The following is a 14,807-nucleotide window of genomic DNA, read 5'->3' as shown; positions in this document are numbered from 1 at the left end:
CTGATAAGTAAAATGATGTCTGTACTCCCTCTGCTGGCTCTGCAAAAGTAGCTTTTGTGAGCTTAAATACTGAATAGCACCTCTTACAAATATGCCTGTGTGTAATTCTGAGTTAAGATAAGTTTAATGAATAGAAGAGGGATTTTCCTGAAAAATGGGTCAACAAATAGTTGCTGAAAGCTAATCAGGTGTCTCAGATGCTATCTCCTGCTATAATGGTAAACACCGGTGTTGTATATACCTTTGTAATTGTAGTCTGATCTGTTTTTGTGTATCAACAATTGGATGGGGCTATCCATTAAAATACTTGTACATCTAGTTATACATCTTAGCTCCACTTTTATAGGTATTGTGTTCTATATGTACATGACGAGCTGTGATTATTAGAAGCTTCCCCTTCACATTGAGGAAGAAAACTTACCTACTTTCATAGAGTGCCAAATATTTATTTGCTTATTCTGAGACTGCTTGTTTCTTTCCATGTGAAGAGATAATCAATATAAAATTCTCAGCCAGAATGGAAGAAGTTTGGGCTTGAACAAAGTCTTGGTATATATAGATATGAACATAATTAAACAATTGCACTTAAAAGTCAATAGGCATCTTTACATGTCAATCTAGTTTATTCTGTGTTCTTGTTTTCTGATATTATTATTATGCTATTATATACTGGTTTTAGTTTGTGGAATTCAGTGACAATTTAACAGTTTCAGAGAACCAAAAAGGTAACCCACCCTAATATATTGGTCAGTAACCAGATAAGTGGAATAATAAACCAAACTGCCTTTTTATAATTTGCTAGTTCAAAACATCTCTGAACAAGAACCTTTGAGCCTTGTGACGTGGAGTCTGGCTCCTGGTTGTGAAGTCTGAGGAGATTTTATGGATTTTTGACCCTGCAAGATGCATTTCCTGGAAAACAGTCTTTTGTCCTGACACTTCACTTGTATAATTCATAACTGTTAAATATTCCAGAACAGTCAAACTACTGTGCAAACTCAGTTAAGAATTCAGTGCAGCCACTGTAGTTCCTTCTGTTGAATTTCCCTTTGGGTGTGCCTGTGGCTGTCTGCAGATGTCTTCAGATTTTGCTCTATTGAGAAGGGACTGTTTGGCTGCAAAAAAACAGACAGTTGCCGAGACCTTCACACAGAGGTTAGAACAAGCCATCTTCTCACAGCAAGGGCGTTCCCCTACTAAATATGCTCTTCTTCCCCTCCTATTGTAGATTAAATTCTTGAAGTTTATCCCTGTGACCTGGCTTATGATCAGAATTCAGAGTTTTACTGCCATGCTCAATACTTTTTTTTAACATCCAAAGTTCTATTTTAATAGTCATGTAAGACAAGTAAACAAAAACTTGTGGACCTCCATAATATAGGCCATTAAATTTAGCTTAGCAATGTCTGCCTTCAACCCTGGTCTTGTCAAACAAGAACAGTAATTCTCCATGCAAAGGAAAATGCATCATTCTTTTAGGAAATTTCAGAAATCTCCAAATTAAGAAGTCAGAGAACCCTGATCTTAAGATATCTTAAAATAATAAAATAGCTTGGTTTAGGCTTCCTGTGGGCAATTTTGCTGTGATATAATGGCTTAAATACTTGAAAATATTTGCTCTGTGAAAAATACTTTGTGACAGCTGATGGCTTTTTTTAATAAAAATTGCTCAACAACAAGGTAATGTTTTAGTAACTACTTACTTTTTCAGTTTTAAGGAAGAAAGCTGTCTTGAAAGCTGTTTAGCTTAATTAAGTGTCTGAAGCATCACATGTCAGACTAGATTGTGACTTTGACAGACAGCTATGTAACTGCCTAAAATTGTTTGTTCTTTTACACATAGTTGGATTCTGGATTCTGACTGTATATTCCTTGATCACATTGCTGACTTCCTTTATTAGATAAGTACTCTCAACTATTCAAATACCAACAAAATTAGTTATTCCACCACCACCACCACAAAAAAAAAAAAAAAAAAAAAAAAAAAAAAAAAAACCACACCAAAACAAAAAACCCCCAAACAAAACCTGAATGAACCAACCTCTTCCCTAATTTCATGCTGTATTGGTTAGAGCAGAAGATTTCAAAGGCAGTGGATACATGTGCAAAAATCTGACTTCTGTAGCAGGGGCATGACACGCTAACTAGCACCATGCTATTAGTAATCTAGAGCAAGCTACTTAGCTATTGGTGACAAATCAGAGTGCAACATGCAAAACTACATATAAATGTTCAGTATAATTTGTGGTTTTTTTTCTGAAGGTGAACTGGGAACATTGTTTATAAGCTGTGCTGCTGTGTCTGAATAAACATGAAGAAGATTTAGGAGTCCATTGGTATAAACTTTTGTCTCTCTTAAAGCATCCCTTTCCTTGAGAAAAAGAGGAATTGGAAAACAAATGTTATGAAATAATGGAAGTAAAATCAAGCTAAGATGTTAATAGGTTAGAGACCATGGTAGAACTTGGCTGTCAATCTGCTTGTCATGGTGTACAGATTTGAATTTGTGTATAACTTAAATAAGCCAATTCATAACAACTTTGAAATTAGGTGTATGATTGGTTTTCACTGTGTAGGACTTTTCATTAAGTTTCGCTTCATCTTCCTTACCAGTGTTTTCCTTGCCTCGGGTCTGAAAGTGCGAATAAGTCTGCTACTTGTTACTAGCAGATTTCATACTTACACTTGTTTTTTAGAAGTCTTGTCTACATCGAGTAGGGAGTTTTTTGTTTTGGTTGGTTGGTTTTTGTTTTGAAAGGCTACTAAAATAATGCAGAGGTTTTCGGATGGCTTCTCTCTATATTTCCTTTGACAAACTAATTAAATAAATCATCGTTAATGAGATGGAAAAGGAAGTTTTTGGAGAACAGTCCTAGCACAGCTGCTTCTTAGTAGTCTTCTCCAAATGTTAGGTGTCCTTCAAGCTTAAGGGTCTATTGAAATTGCAGTGCTGAGGAACCAGCTGATGCCATGCTTTGAGGAAAACAGTGATACAGGAGTTTGCTTAGGAAAGTGGAGCAATAGGAACAGAGAAGCAATCTCCAAAAAATTACCTTCAGAAAGACTGAGTCCCTAACTGTGGGAGTTCGGTTAATTCGTGTTATATTTTGCTTCATGGTGCTGCATCATTTTTTGTTTGTTTCATGATGCCTGATCCTCCCAGTCACTTCCCTCCACTGGGGAAACAGGCATTTCACTGAGTATTGCTAGCCTCTGGCTAGAGGAAGCTCTTGTCTTACTCTGTTTTACCTGCATGCTGCATAAGAGAAATTTGTGAGTTGCAGGGTTTAGTTTAAAAATATAGTTGGTTTCTGACTTAACAAGAATTGGTCTGTGAGCCCCTACTCAGCTGTATAGTGAATAATCTCATGCTGAGCCAAGGCGTGATACAGTCAGATGTGGAATGGTGCTGGTCCTTTAAAGAAGTTTGTTGGAAGCCATGAGCTGAACATACAAATCATGTTGTTTAAGGAATTTGTGCCATCAGCAGTGATAATGTGCACAAATTCAGCAAGATGCTTGAAGTTTGTCATTCAAGTGGAGAAGCTGATGTAGTGCCTTTCCCAACTCCCTTTCTTCAGAGATACTGTATGCTTTTGGTATCACTAGAAACAGAATGATTGCTAAAGTTACACACTGTTACAATGTGCCACTGTAAAACAAACACTTGTGGGGAGTAGCTTTGTGTAGAAGGAAAAAAATATTTCTGACTTTGCTGAGGCAGAATGATGACCTGTAGTCTTCATGGGTGGGTAGGCTCTTAGCCCTGAGGGTCAGCTGTAGCTGAACTATGAGCATTTAGCTGTGCTAAATGCATTAGGCTCTCAATCCAGATACCATCTTTTGGAAGGCCAAATATTAAGCTTTTTAAACCAGCAATTGCTACTGAGGATTCAGAGCTACCTTCTCAGAAGACTGACACCTTGCTGTGTATGCCAAAGGTAGTTATGCTCCAGGCAGGCACCTGAGTGCCTGCTGGTTTACTACTTTCAGTTCTGCTAGCGTTGTTCTTTCATAGGGCAGGGGAGTGAAGGGAATGCAATAGCTGATCCTCAGCACTGAGTAGGTTCAGCTGGTTGAGGTGTAGTTCTTCAAGGCATGGCCTTTCCCTACCTGGGGGACTTGTGCCAGAGCTAAATTAGACACCTAGCTCCCTCATAATTTGAATGATTGCTGATTAGACTGGGAGCAGAGCTGTCTGAAAAGTGCATTAGGATCCACTGATGATAGCGAAGACTTAAGTCCTTTGGTTTATGGGAAACTGGAGAAGGGATTTCCTTTTCTGTGTGACTTATAAATACTATAATGAAGCATGGTTTTATTTGCATTTTTCTTGAGTTGCTTTATTTTTTCTAATTAATTAATCAAGCACTGATGTCTTCGTAATCTCAGAAACCTAAAGAGTTATGCACAGTAAAGTGCTTCACAACTGAATACTTCAGAAATGAAGCTGTGATTATTAATTGCACATAACCCATTTGTATGGCAATTTTATATAGCCAACCAAAACTGAGACATTAATTAAGTTTACTAAATCTGCTTGAGCCATTATGTGACAGGTGAATTTGCTGTTCAGTCCGAACAAACAGTGTCTGCCTTTCAATGAAAAGTGATGTACCATGCTATTTGTTTAGTGGCAGGTCACTTGACTTGTGTCCTGGTTTTGCTCAACCCACTACAACTTGAAATAACAGAGGAAAAAGGAACCTTTCCTTGAAGGGAGATTTAATGTTATCTTAAAGGTTGCAGCCATATAGTTCCATGATAAAGATGCTTCTAGCATTAGCTAAGTGTGTATCTTTTCCCTTAAGCTAGCATATCCACATTGCTTGTATGACTTCTACAAATAAATAAGCCCCTCCTGGTGTCTTGTGGGAAAACTTGTTCGGACAGTAGAAATGCTATTTAAATTTTTTCACTGAGGTGGGGGAGATCCTTTTTGGATGACAGCTTTCTGCATCACATGGCTACAAGTATCCCACTCACAGATGTAGAGCCATGAAATGCATGGCTACCATCAGAGCTAGTAGGAGAGTGGAGGCATGGGAACATGGCATGGTGCTTTCCTGGTCCTTGGATCCTGAAGAGGGGCAGATTTCATAGCTAGGAAAAAAATTGTTTTTAAAGCTCATGGAAATACATGGAGAAAGCAAGAGCAGTGAAAAGAAGAAAAAAGCATTAGTAAAGGAAGAAGTGCCCAAACCATTTGGAGTGTTGTATATCCCACGAGAGATGGACTTAGAGCAGGACCCAAACTGGAATTCCTTCTCTCAGTGACTGAGGTGCTGTAAAGAAGAGAAGAAAAGCACACAAGAAATGTGCGTTCTGGACCCAGGGTTGCCTGTGTGGCTGTTGCAACAGCAGCCCTCCCATACTCTATTTCTTCATTAATGCAGTTGGCAGAGTCAATGGCTTTTCCCAGTGCAAAAGGAGAAGGGTGGCGGGTGTACATTGCACTGTTGTTCATGTCAAATGAGAGAGCTGCTTCAGGACCTCTGTGAGTGGGAGTGTTACACCATGTCACTGTAGCATAGCCATACCTTTGGTTACCTGAGGATGTGACAGATTTGCTGCTTTGTTAGAGTTAAAACATGCTGTGATGGGAATCTCAGCTTTGTATATTCTGTCTACTATCACTGGTTATATATTCCCTGTCTATGTTAAAGAAACAAACTCCTGAGAGAAGTATTTATTATCTTATATTGGATAGTGGGCTTGGGATTGTCATATGTGTACTGATCACAGAGCAGTCAATTTACCATCATTCTGCAGACATGTGCCAATAGCTAGGTTGCAGTAATGCTTCAGTGTGTGTAAAACAATCTCAGACCAGCAACCAACCCTGCATAAATGAGAAAGTTTGGAGTAGCCAGAAGTCTTGACAGTGCAGGCAGCATGACAACCTAGCCTTCAAGTGGGTGTCAAACTTCAGAGAGATGGAGAAGTATTATCATGAGGAAAGAGTAGTTTTGAAATTGGAGATGTCCCTGAAGGACAAAGCAATATGTAGCCTTACTAAGCTGTAAAATACGTCAGATAATATCCCAAGGTGAAACCTACTGAATATGCTTCTTACACTGTACCAGAAAGTAGAGGCCCAGTAGAATGGATTAGTGAGCTAAGCTCTTAAAACTTATCAAAAAGAGCTAAAGGTAAGACCAGTATAATCATAATAAAGAATTTCACAAGAGATTTCACTCCTGTATTTCTGCAAAGCTATACGCTGGATTCTAAAATTCAAATATTGATGTAAAAAGACCCGTTACCAAATAAACAAAACAAACCACAAACAGAAAGGACACCTGAATCTCTTGCCATAAGCAGCAGGAAGGGCAAAGTTGTGAAGTATTTGTCAAAGTGCTCCTCAAGTATGTATTAGTTATGATGTTTGAAATAAAAAACCCTTAGGGAAGGGTCCTAAGGAAGAGAAGACGACAAACATAGTTGCAATTTTTGAAAGGGATTTTCTCAGAATGACTCTTTTAGACAGTTTATTTGGTGTATTTCTGGCAGACAGGAATTAACAACATTCAAGGGAAGCTAGCATCACTTTCAAAATATAGATTTCTGAAGAAGTAAGGCTCTTTCAGGGCTTAAGGATAAAGATATATACTGTGGTCTGCTATTTCCAGAAGGCTTGCGAAAAATCTGGAAATGAAGCTTCTCAAACTGGCTTGCTACAGGCCAAGAGGGAAGTTTCTTAAACTTTGGCCACAAGAGGACAAAACATATATCCAATTTAGCATCATAGTGTGGGCTTATTGAGATGGGTGACCAGACCTGAGGCCTTTGTTTTATTTTTCTTACATTCCAGACCCTTGCTTGGTTAGGATGGTGATTTTGAGGATCATAAATAATATCACAGTTTGTATATTACCTGTTTACGGTTCAATGAGCATATAGATTATGAGCATATAGACTATTTTGTGGTACTGTTTATACATAGCAGTAAGCTAGTCCAAAGTAGCAAAAAAAGCCTTAAAACTTTACCTAAGTTAATTCTACTGTTCTAATAAAAAGGAATTTGTTTTATGCAGAGTGACTTTATGGAAGTAATTAGGCTTAATATCATAGGCATAAATATTACCTAGTAGCTTTAAGACTAATTTTAAATTTCTTTTGAAGTTTTCTGAATACAAGGAAAATCAGGTAAGAATGGACTTTTGCCTTTTGCCTGAAGGCTCATAAATCTAAAGAGCTTTTTGCATCTTTTGATGTCATGAAGCATGATCACAGTCAAAAGCCTACTGCTCTGCATAAATGGATATTAGCATAAAAGAATACTTTCTGAAGAAAAAAAAAATAAAGGGGAGTGTTCAAATAAGGATGAAATGGTAAATATAAGTTCTGTGAAAAAAAGGCGAAAAGATTTGTCAAGATCAGTAGGAATAACTGGTGAAGTCAGCTGCTGGTTTGCTGACATTGTCAGAACTGACCAGCTGGATGGATTGCTCTGAGCTTTAAATGCAACAAGTAACTGAAATCTAGGCATCCAACTCCATCTCTGTTCTATGAAATCTGGTACCATCTCACTTTATCTTTACTTGAAACTTAGTTGCAAATAGTGATTTAACATTCATTTAACACACACCTGTCAGGGTTTGTGACCAGAACACATTTTCACTTTGGAAATGTTGTAGTCTTATGATGCATTATTTTAGTGAGTTGCTACCATGCTACCACCCTATGGTTTTTGAAAAAGTTCAGCTTTGTCTTGTCATTTTTGTCTATATGGTTTTGACAAACGTTGATGAGAAAAGTGTGGTAAGTTGTTCATTAACCTAGTAATGTGGAAGTTTGTTAATGGATGACTTTACTACTTTTTTTTTTTTTTTTTAAAGCACTTTTAGGTTTATAAATTTAGCTCTTAATATGACAGATCTGTTAAAAGAACTTTGTTTACATCATAATTACCCTAAACTGTGCAGGATTAAGAGACTTGAAATCCTCAGTCATCCTATTTAGTACTCAGTGGATCTGAAGGAAAGGAAAATATTGATGGGCCTTGGGCAAGCATTTTTTTTCTTGCATTTTCAACACCAGCAGGTCTGTCTTCAGCTATCAGCTGCCTTAGTCCAAATTTTGGCAGCTTCACTAACCTCAAGTTAGATGAGGAAGCTGACACACTCAGTAAATGCATTTTAGGTACTTGAACACACTCAAAATGATTCTGGATGGGACAGAAAAAAACTTATTTTCCACTGGGATTATAGTCCTAAACTGGAGTAACCTTGTTATTGCAAACAGTCCTCTTGAATGTAGCCTTTACTTTGTAGTGTCATCACAGAGCAGAAAGTAGATGAACCTAAGAAAAGGAAGTACAGAGAAAGAAGCTTCAGGGCCTGTGGTGGAGAAGAGAGAAGCTTCCTGAATGTTGATCAGAGCTGTGGACTGCAGAGAGGTGTTTTGAGTGGTTTAAAAATTGATGCTTTTGCACAGTTTTGTCTTAAGTTTTTGTCGTCTTGTGGACAAGCCAGCAATGTAATATGAAGTAGGTGACTGTGAAAGCCTAGTATTTCAAACATATAAAACCCTTGATGCTTCCTTTAGTGATGATCACAGTGGTTTTCTCCTCTGGGATTTTCCTGTATATCTCAAAGTCTGATGTTCCTTGAAATTGGTCATAGGTTTTTCTGAAGCCCTTCTTGTTGCATCAGTCTGTATATTTTTGGATCAGTAATATCTATTTGGTTACCTCTATTTGGTGACATAACAATTAGTTTAAACTCTTGATAAAATAGTTTCCTACTCAGACTATTCTATAAAGCACTTTCTGATCTTGTTTCATAGTCCAGGAGTCACTTCAGCTGGAGCTGAGTTGTTTTGTGAGTGGGGAGAGGCCATGGCTTGGACAAGGCAGGACAATACAGGCTTGTGCAGATGGTTGATGGCATAGCAAAATGCTTGCTTACTGGGTTCCTGGCAGAGGCTGTGGACCAAGCTGCTTTGTAAGGAGCTAGTAAGGATTATCCATATATTCATGCCATAATAACTCACCTTTAAGACTTTACAACTTTTCCTTGCTTCCTACAAAATAGGAGGAAAATGATTGCAGAACCTGTGTGTGAACACTGCTAATTTGTACTACTACCAAACTGACTTCAGACTACTGAAGTCCTTATTTGTTTGCTATCATTTCAATAAGAAATAAATTTGGGGTTTTAAAGGAAAGAAACCACCAATGGATGAAATAGTTTCTACAAGTGTCATTTACAGTAGGCAGCAGAAATCCTTTAGATTAAGTGCCATAAATCACAGAATCATAGAATAATTTGGGTTGCAAAAGGACCTTTAAATGTCATCTTGTCCAGCCTCCCTGCAATGAGCAGGGACAATAGCAGTGTTTAGATCCAGTGCAGAATCTAGGCCAGTTTTTATTTCAGATAGGTAAGTACATCTGCTTCCCAGGAGATTAAACTTCAGAATTTAATCAAATTTCTCTTTAAAAACTAAGCAAAAGTCATGACCTTTTATGAATTTACCCTTTATAGCACACAGGCTGTAATAACCAAAACTTGTCGTTACAGCACTACTGGGCTTATTTACAGCTGAAGATGATATGCTAAAAGCTTTGTGCCCGTTGCCTTTTAGTTCTTCTGTCTACTTGTACTTGTCTTCATAAACCAGGTTGTCTGAGATGTTTGCTCTAAAACAGCAGCATGGCACTGAAATTATTTAACTCCTATTTGTTCAGTTAGGCACATTTTAATTTACAGAATAGTGACTTGTAAATGCATACTGTTCCATCTTAAGTTTTTGCTTCATTAGCATTCATTCATATTCCTTGTGGAACAGCTGGTGAGTTTCTGTAGCTTGTAGTGTAGCCACCAAGTAGATGGGAGGATCTGTCTCTTACAGTAGGAAGTTTGACTCTTCAGAGCACAAGACCTCAGTCAATTTCAGTGTGATTTCCAGGTTACTTTCTCAGTTACAGTTACTTTTCATTGTAACAATATTCCATTATAATAATATTGCAGACTACTTCCCTTCTTTCTTCCCCTTACCTCTGTAGTGTTATGTAATGGCTTGAAGCTTGTTGACCACACCCAAACTAAAGGATGCAAAAGCATATTATATTTTTTCAATATCTTTGAAGCTGTAGGCAGGTTAAAAGGCATGACAGCTGGAACATATGGCAACAGTTTTTATCACAACATCTTCTTGGTATGCAGATCTGTCTGGTATTCATTGAACTAATTAGATTAAACAAAGGCTTTCCTGAGATAATCACCTTGCAAGCCATTTCCTATATTACAGGACCCAGTTTTAGTGTGTTGCTGAAGGTCAAATGCTACCAGCTAATGCTCAATATCTGAATGCATACGGTTCAAGCAGATGTATAAATCAAATTGAATGACACAAGATTTATGATTGTTGAAGCTTTGAGTCTTGAGGTATGAGTGTGCTTAAGTGTTTTACTATTGGTGAAGAAAATTGTGTTTCCTTGTAGGTTAGTGAAGCAAGTGTTAAATGTAAATTTAATCATAGGAAAAGCTTGGATAGGGGTCTAAGGTATGCTAGGTCCTGTGCATCTGGGCAGTAGTAATTGTGCCACCACAGGAAATCTTAAAAAAATATGTTGTGGCTAATTTGTTCAGCACAGAATATTCTGGTAGTACTAAATAGACAAGTAATCTATAGTCTCTTCCTACTTTGGTAAGCATCTCTACATGTAGACTTCTGTTTGGAGCTTTTCCTTTCTCCAGTCCAACTACAGAAGCTTATGATGTTGAACTTCCAACACTGGTGAAGTTGTCTGACCTTTGTTTAATGGGTTATGGGTTTGAATTAGTGTATTTGTCTGGTAACAAAACATAATGCCTTAGCAATAAATAGTAATTTAAATTGGGTAAGGAAGTTACTCCTCATAAGCAGCTACAATGATATGATGTGTCAGTGAGGTTACTACAGCCAAAGAGCAGCAAGGTCTTCTTGGAGGGATTTACATAAGTATCTGAATCCTACCTAGGAGAGTATGTGCTGCTATTAAAATGTGCTTCTGCAGTTCAAGTTTTTTAATCACTTGAGTGTGACAGAGAATAGCTTTTAAAGTTATTCCTAATCTCAATGATATAAAGGGATAAACAAAGTGTCAGTGATAAATGATTATCCAAAAGTTGATGTGTCTAATGAAAAATAGACATCTTAATAATTTTGTGTGCAGCTTGTTTAAGCTGGTCATTAATACAAAACTTCAACTGAATTAAACTTTAAATAGGCTGGAACTTCAGCAGTGGTATACAAATGAGTTTTAGTTTTATAACCATTTCTTGAATTTAAAATTTAAGATATTAACAGATTGGAAGTTTGAGGTGAGTTGCTTTAAACTATAGTGCTTCAGAGCTCATGCTATGCGGTTGTTTTAAATGGCTGATGTGATAAATGAGAAATGAAACACTGGTCAAAGCAAAATAGTTCACTAGTTATGAAGATAAATACTATTAGATGATCTTTGTAGCTTTAAAATGCACTTTCTTTTATGCTACTAAATTTCAGTCCTAATAGTTTCATTATGCATCGCCACTAATGTTACAAAAGTGGACTCTTGGAACTTGCTGTAACAGGAACTGATTGAATGTTGCAAGGTTTTACATCAAAGCTGCATTAAGGGTATTTCTTAAAGTTCCTTTGCTAATTCCTATGGAAAAATCTGTGTTAAACTAGGGCCATCCTGTATCTGTATGACAAGAAGCTATTGTGCTCTCTGTTGAAATGTCTGGAATAAATGGACTACTGAAGCAGACCCGGGTCTGATTTTGTGTAAAAAAAATTATAATGTTTAATCAAGTTTTTATGATCTGGATCAACATTGCACTTGCTTAGTGTTCAGAATTTGAAGTCTTCACACCATTCCTTTCAATATTCCACAGTTCTTTGCTAACATGGATGTACCAATATTTGGATCACTACTAGAGCTGATCTGTAGAACTGCACTGTTTTTGTACTTAATGCATGCATATTGGATTTGCCTGTGAGCCCTAAGGGTCCTTTGGTATGTTAGGGTGGCATTTAGAGCATGTAAGAACTCCCTTCAGTATAAATTTAATTAATGACTAGTCTGGATTATTATTTATTAATAAAGATTGATATAGATGCATAGAGAGGCTAGAACTGGAGTGCAAAGCATACTGAGTTACGACTAAGCAGAGTTACTGCTCTTAGGTTTAGTTGCATATGAAAGCGAGATCTGTCCACTTTGCATATATATGAAGAGAGAAAGTCTTAAAACTTTTTGATGAGAAACAAACAGTGACTAGAGCTGTAGCTTTTCCTATCCTTTTCTCTTGGATTTGGGTGTATTTGGGCATTAAATACAGGGCTCGTGCTAGAGGCTTGAACAGAGCTTTTCTTAATTAAAATTGAATCAAGTTTGGTGTAATTGGTTGTGGGGGCTTCTGCTTGGTCTATTTTTGCCTAATTAGAGGCTGCAACATCTTCTCCATAGCTATACAAACTCATTTGCCTGATCTGCTTCTTGTTATACTGTCATAGCTTATGATCAGATGCCAGCTGATAAATCCACCTAGGCTACCAGCTGGACAACAACATCCAGCTTTTGGGCATTAGATAACTATGTGTGTGTGTTTAAAGAAAACTCATACATGGTTTACATTAAATTCTTCACTTGCAGATACTCCAACAGAACTCATTAGAGTCTTAACCCTAGCATACAGGCTAACACCATCATCATGGACTCTTCAACTCTTGCAATATTTTCTTGCAAGTAGCAGAGAAAACATAGATTTAAAATTAATTTTTAAATTAAAAACTTTTTTGTGTTATAGAATGTTGGAAGTTTTATGAATGTGAATATTGATTACTTTATGCTTTTTGTCACTCTCTGGAAAACAGCCATGGGCAGTGGTTTTCTCAGAATGTCTTGTGACAGGAAGAGAAGAGCAGCTGCAGTTGTAGAAGTCGCAGTTCTTCCAGAGATGGGCATGTCACTTGTGGTCAGCTGATATCAGTTCAGGGGCTTACAGTGCAAACAAAGTACTGTGACATGGTGCTTTAAATGGTAGATTTAGTGTAGCTACAACTGTATATTTCCGAGCAGAAATCTGAGTCTTTCCTGGAACCAAGACCTTAAATTTCTGGAAATTGGGTGCTTGTGCCTTTACTTCAACATAGACTCAACAGTTCAGCCAAATAGTCCTCTAACCTGGCAGGGAAGTAGCTAGAAATCTTTTGTTTGCTGGTGCTTTGCCTTTATATTTTTGCCTTTGTTAGGCATATGACACCTGAGGGTCTTGTTGACCTGGAAGTGTTCAAGTTATTGTTCATCTGAGCCTGGCATTTGTGTTTTGTGGGGGAATATGTTGTTACACGTACTCATTACACTCCATTATGCCAATAAAGCTGACTTACATGATCAGACGCCTGGTTTTGGCACACAGCATATCTTTACACAGGCATGAGGAGTTTGTGTGTGCACTGCACTGTTGTGTAGCTACATGCATATGTGCAAGATGTGTCAGCTGAGCAGGGATTATGTATAGAATGCCTGTGCAAGAGTCCTGTGGCTAGATGATAATTTCTCACCTACAATGCATTGATCATCAGACTGCTCTAGGGAACTGCTCTTCAGTCTCCTTGTGCCTTGTGTGGAAAGGTGGTATTGTGCAATTTTTCCTTCTCTTCAAAGAATTAAACAGAGATACTGTATGAGGCTTGTGTTGTGATGAAGTGGGCTTGGAACAGGGCTAAGACTGTATGGACATGAAAAATTTGTTAAGAGCTAGGTCTGCCTGAAGATATAATCCTACTTAAAATACAAAAGTGCTTCATATGTAGGCTAGCTTAATGTTGAAGTTGTTTTTCTTGAGGTTTGCAGTAATGAATTAATAGGAACACAAAAATGCTTGTTCTTCCCAGTCTCTGAAGTGAGACCGTCATTGAAAAGTGGGGGGTTTTAACTTGAGCATGTTCTTTCCCCATGTGACATCACTTCTGGATGGTATAAGCTCCATTTCCTTGGAAACTGATTCAATTTTAGGTATTTTTAAAGGCTGCTGCTTGATGAAAAACCGTATGGACATATGATGGAAAATGCCAGTGTTAAAGGCAATAGTTGTTACAAAGTTAGTGATTTAAGGAAATCCAATAAGGCAAGGTTGTTTTGGGATGGGAAACATCCCTTTTCTTCCTTGTCACTCTTGCCCGTGGTATGCAAACTAAAAATATTATAGGAAATTAAAAAAGAAAGTTTTCTGTAACTTCAGTAAAAGGATGTTGTCTTACAATGCATTTCAGTATAGCTGTTATGTAACTGAATGTGTATTTATTCTCTTCCTAGACTGTACTTGCGTTTGGCTTTGGGGAACAGAATGCGCCATGGGACAACCTCAAAGATATCTCTCCGGATGGGCTCTCTTGCTTGGGTGATGTGTCTGCTCTCCTGACTGTCTTCATACCCAAAGGATTTATCTTCCATTTGGAAATATTTTAAGTTGAAACTTTGTTCTTTACTGGAAACTGTCTACGCTAAAGACTGCATGCATCATGGGTGACATGGCAAACAACTCGGTTGCTTATAGCAGCGTAAAAAATGCTGTAAAAGAAGCTAATCATGGAGATTTTGGAGTTACTCTTGCAGAACTCCGTTCTCTTATGGAACTTCGAGCTGCAGATGCACTGCATAAAATACAGGAATGCTATGGTGATGTACATGGCATCTGTACAAGGTTGAAAACTTCACCAAATGAAGGTAAGTAAGTTTTAACACTTATTGACAAAATTCCATTTAGGAAAAGCCTTACCCAGCAAACTGCTTTTTTAATAGAACAAAGTTTGTAAAAGCATTTTAG

General features: G+C 37.6%; 1 protein-coding gene across 1 annotated transcript in view; it reads left to right on the top strand.

The window, feature by feature from the left end:
• Positions 1-14,807, top strand: part of ATP2B1 (ATPase plasma membrane Ca2+ transporting 1) — a 59,109-nt gene that overhangs the window by 11,049 nt on the left and 33,253 nt on the right. The window contains exon 3 of the mRNA XM_040063584.2: positions 14,297-14,707. Within this exon, the coding sequence (XP_039919518.1) occupies positions 14,503-14,707 (205 nt within the window). The 5' untranslated portion in view covers positions 14,297-14,502. The remainder of the gene's footprint in view (positions 1-14,296; positions 14,708-14,807) is intronic.

The sequence above is a fragment of the Hirundo rustica genome, chromosome 4, assembly GCF_015227805.2.
Source record: "Hirundo rustica isolate bHirRus1 chromosome 4, bHirRus1.pri.v3, whole genome shotgun sequence".
NCBI lineage: Eukaryota > Metazoa > Chordata > Aves > Passeriformes > Hirundinidae > Hirundo > Hirundo rustica.
Note: the sequence above shows the minus strand (reverse complement) of the source record. Positions and strands in the feature narration are given on the sequence as shown.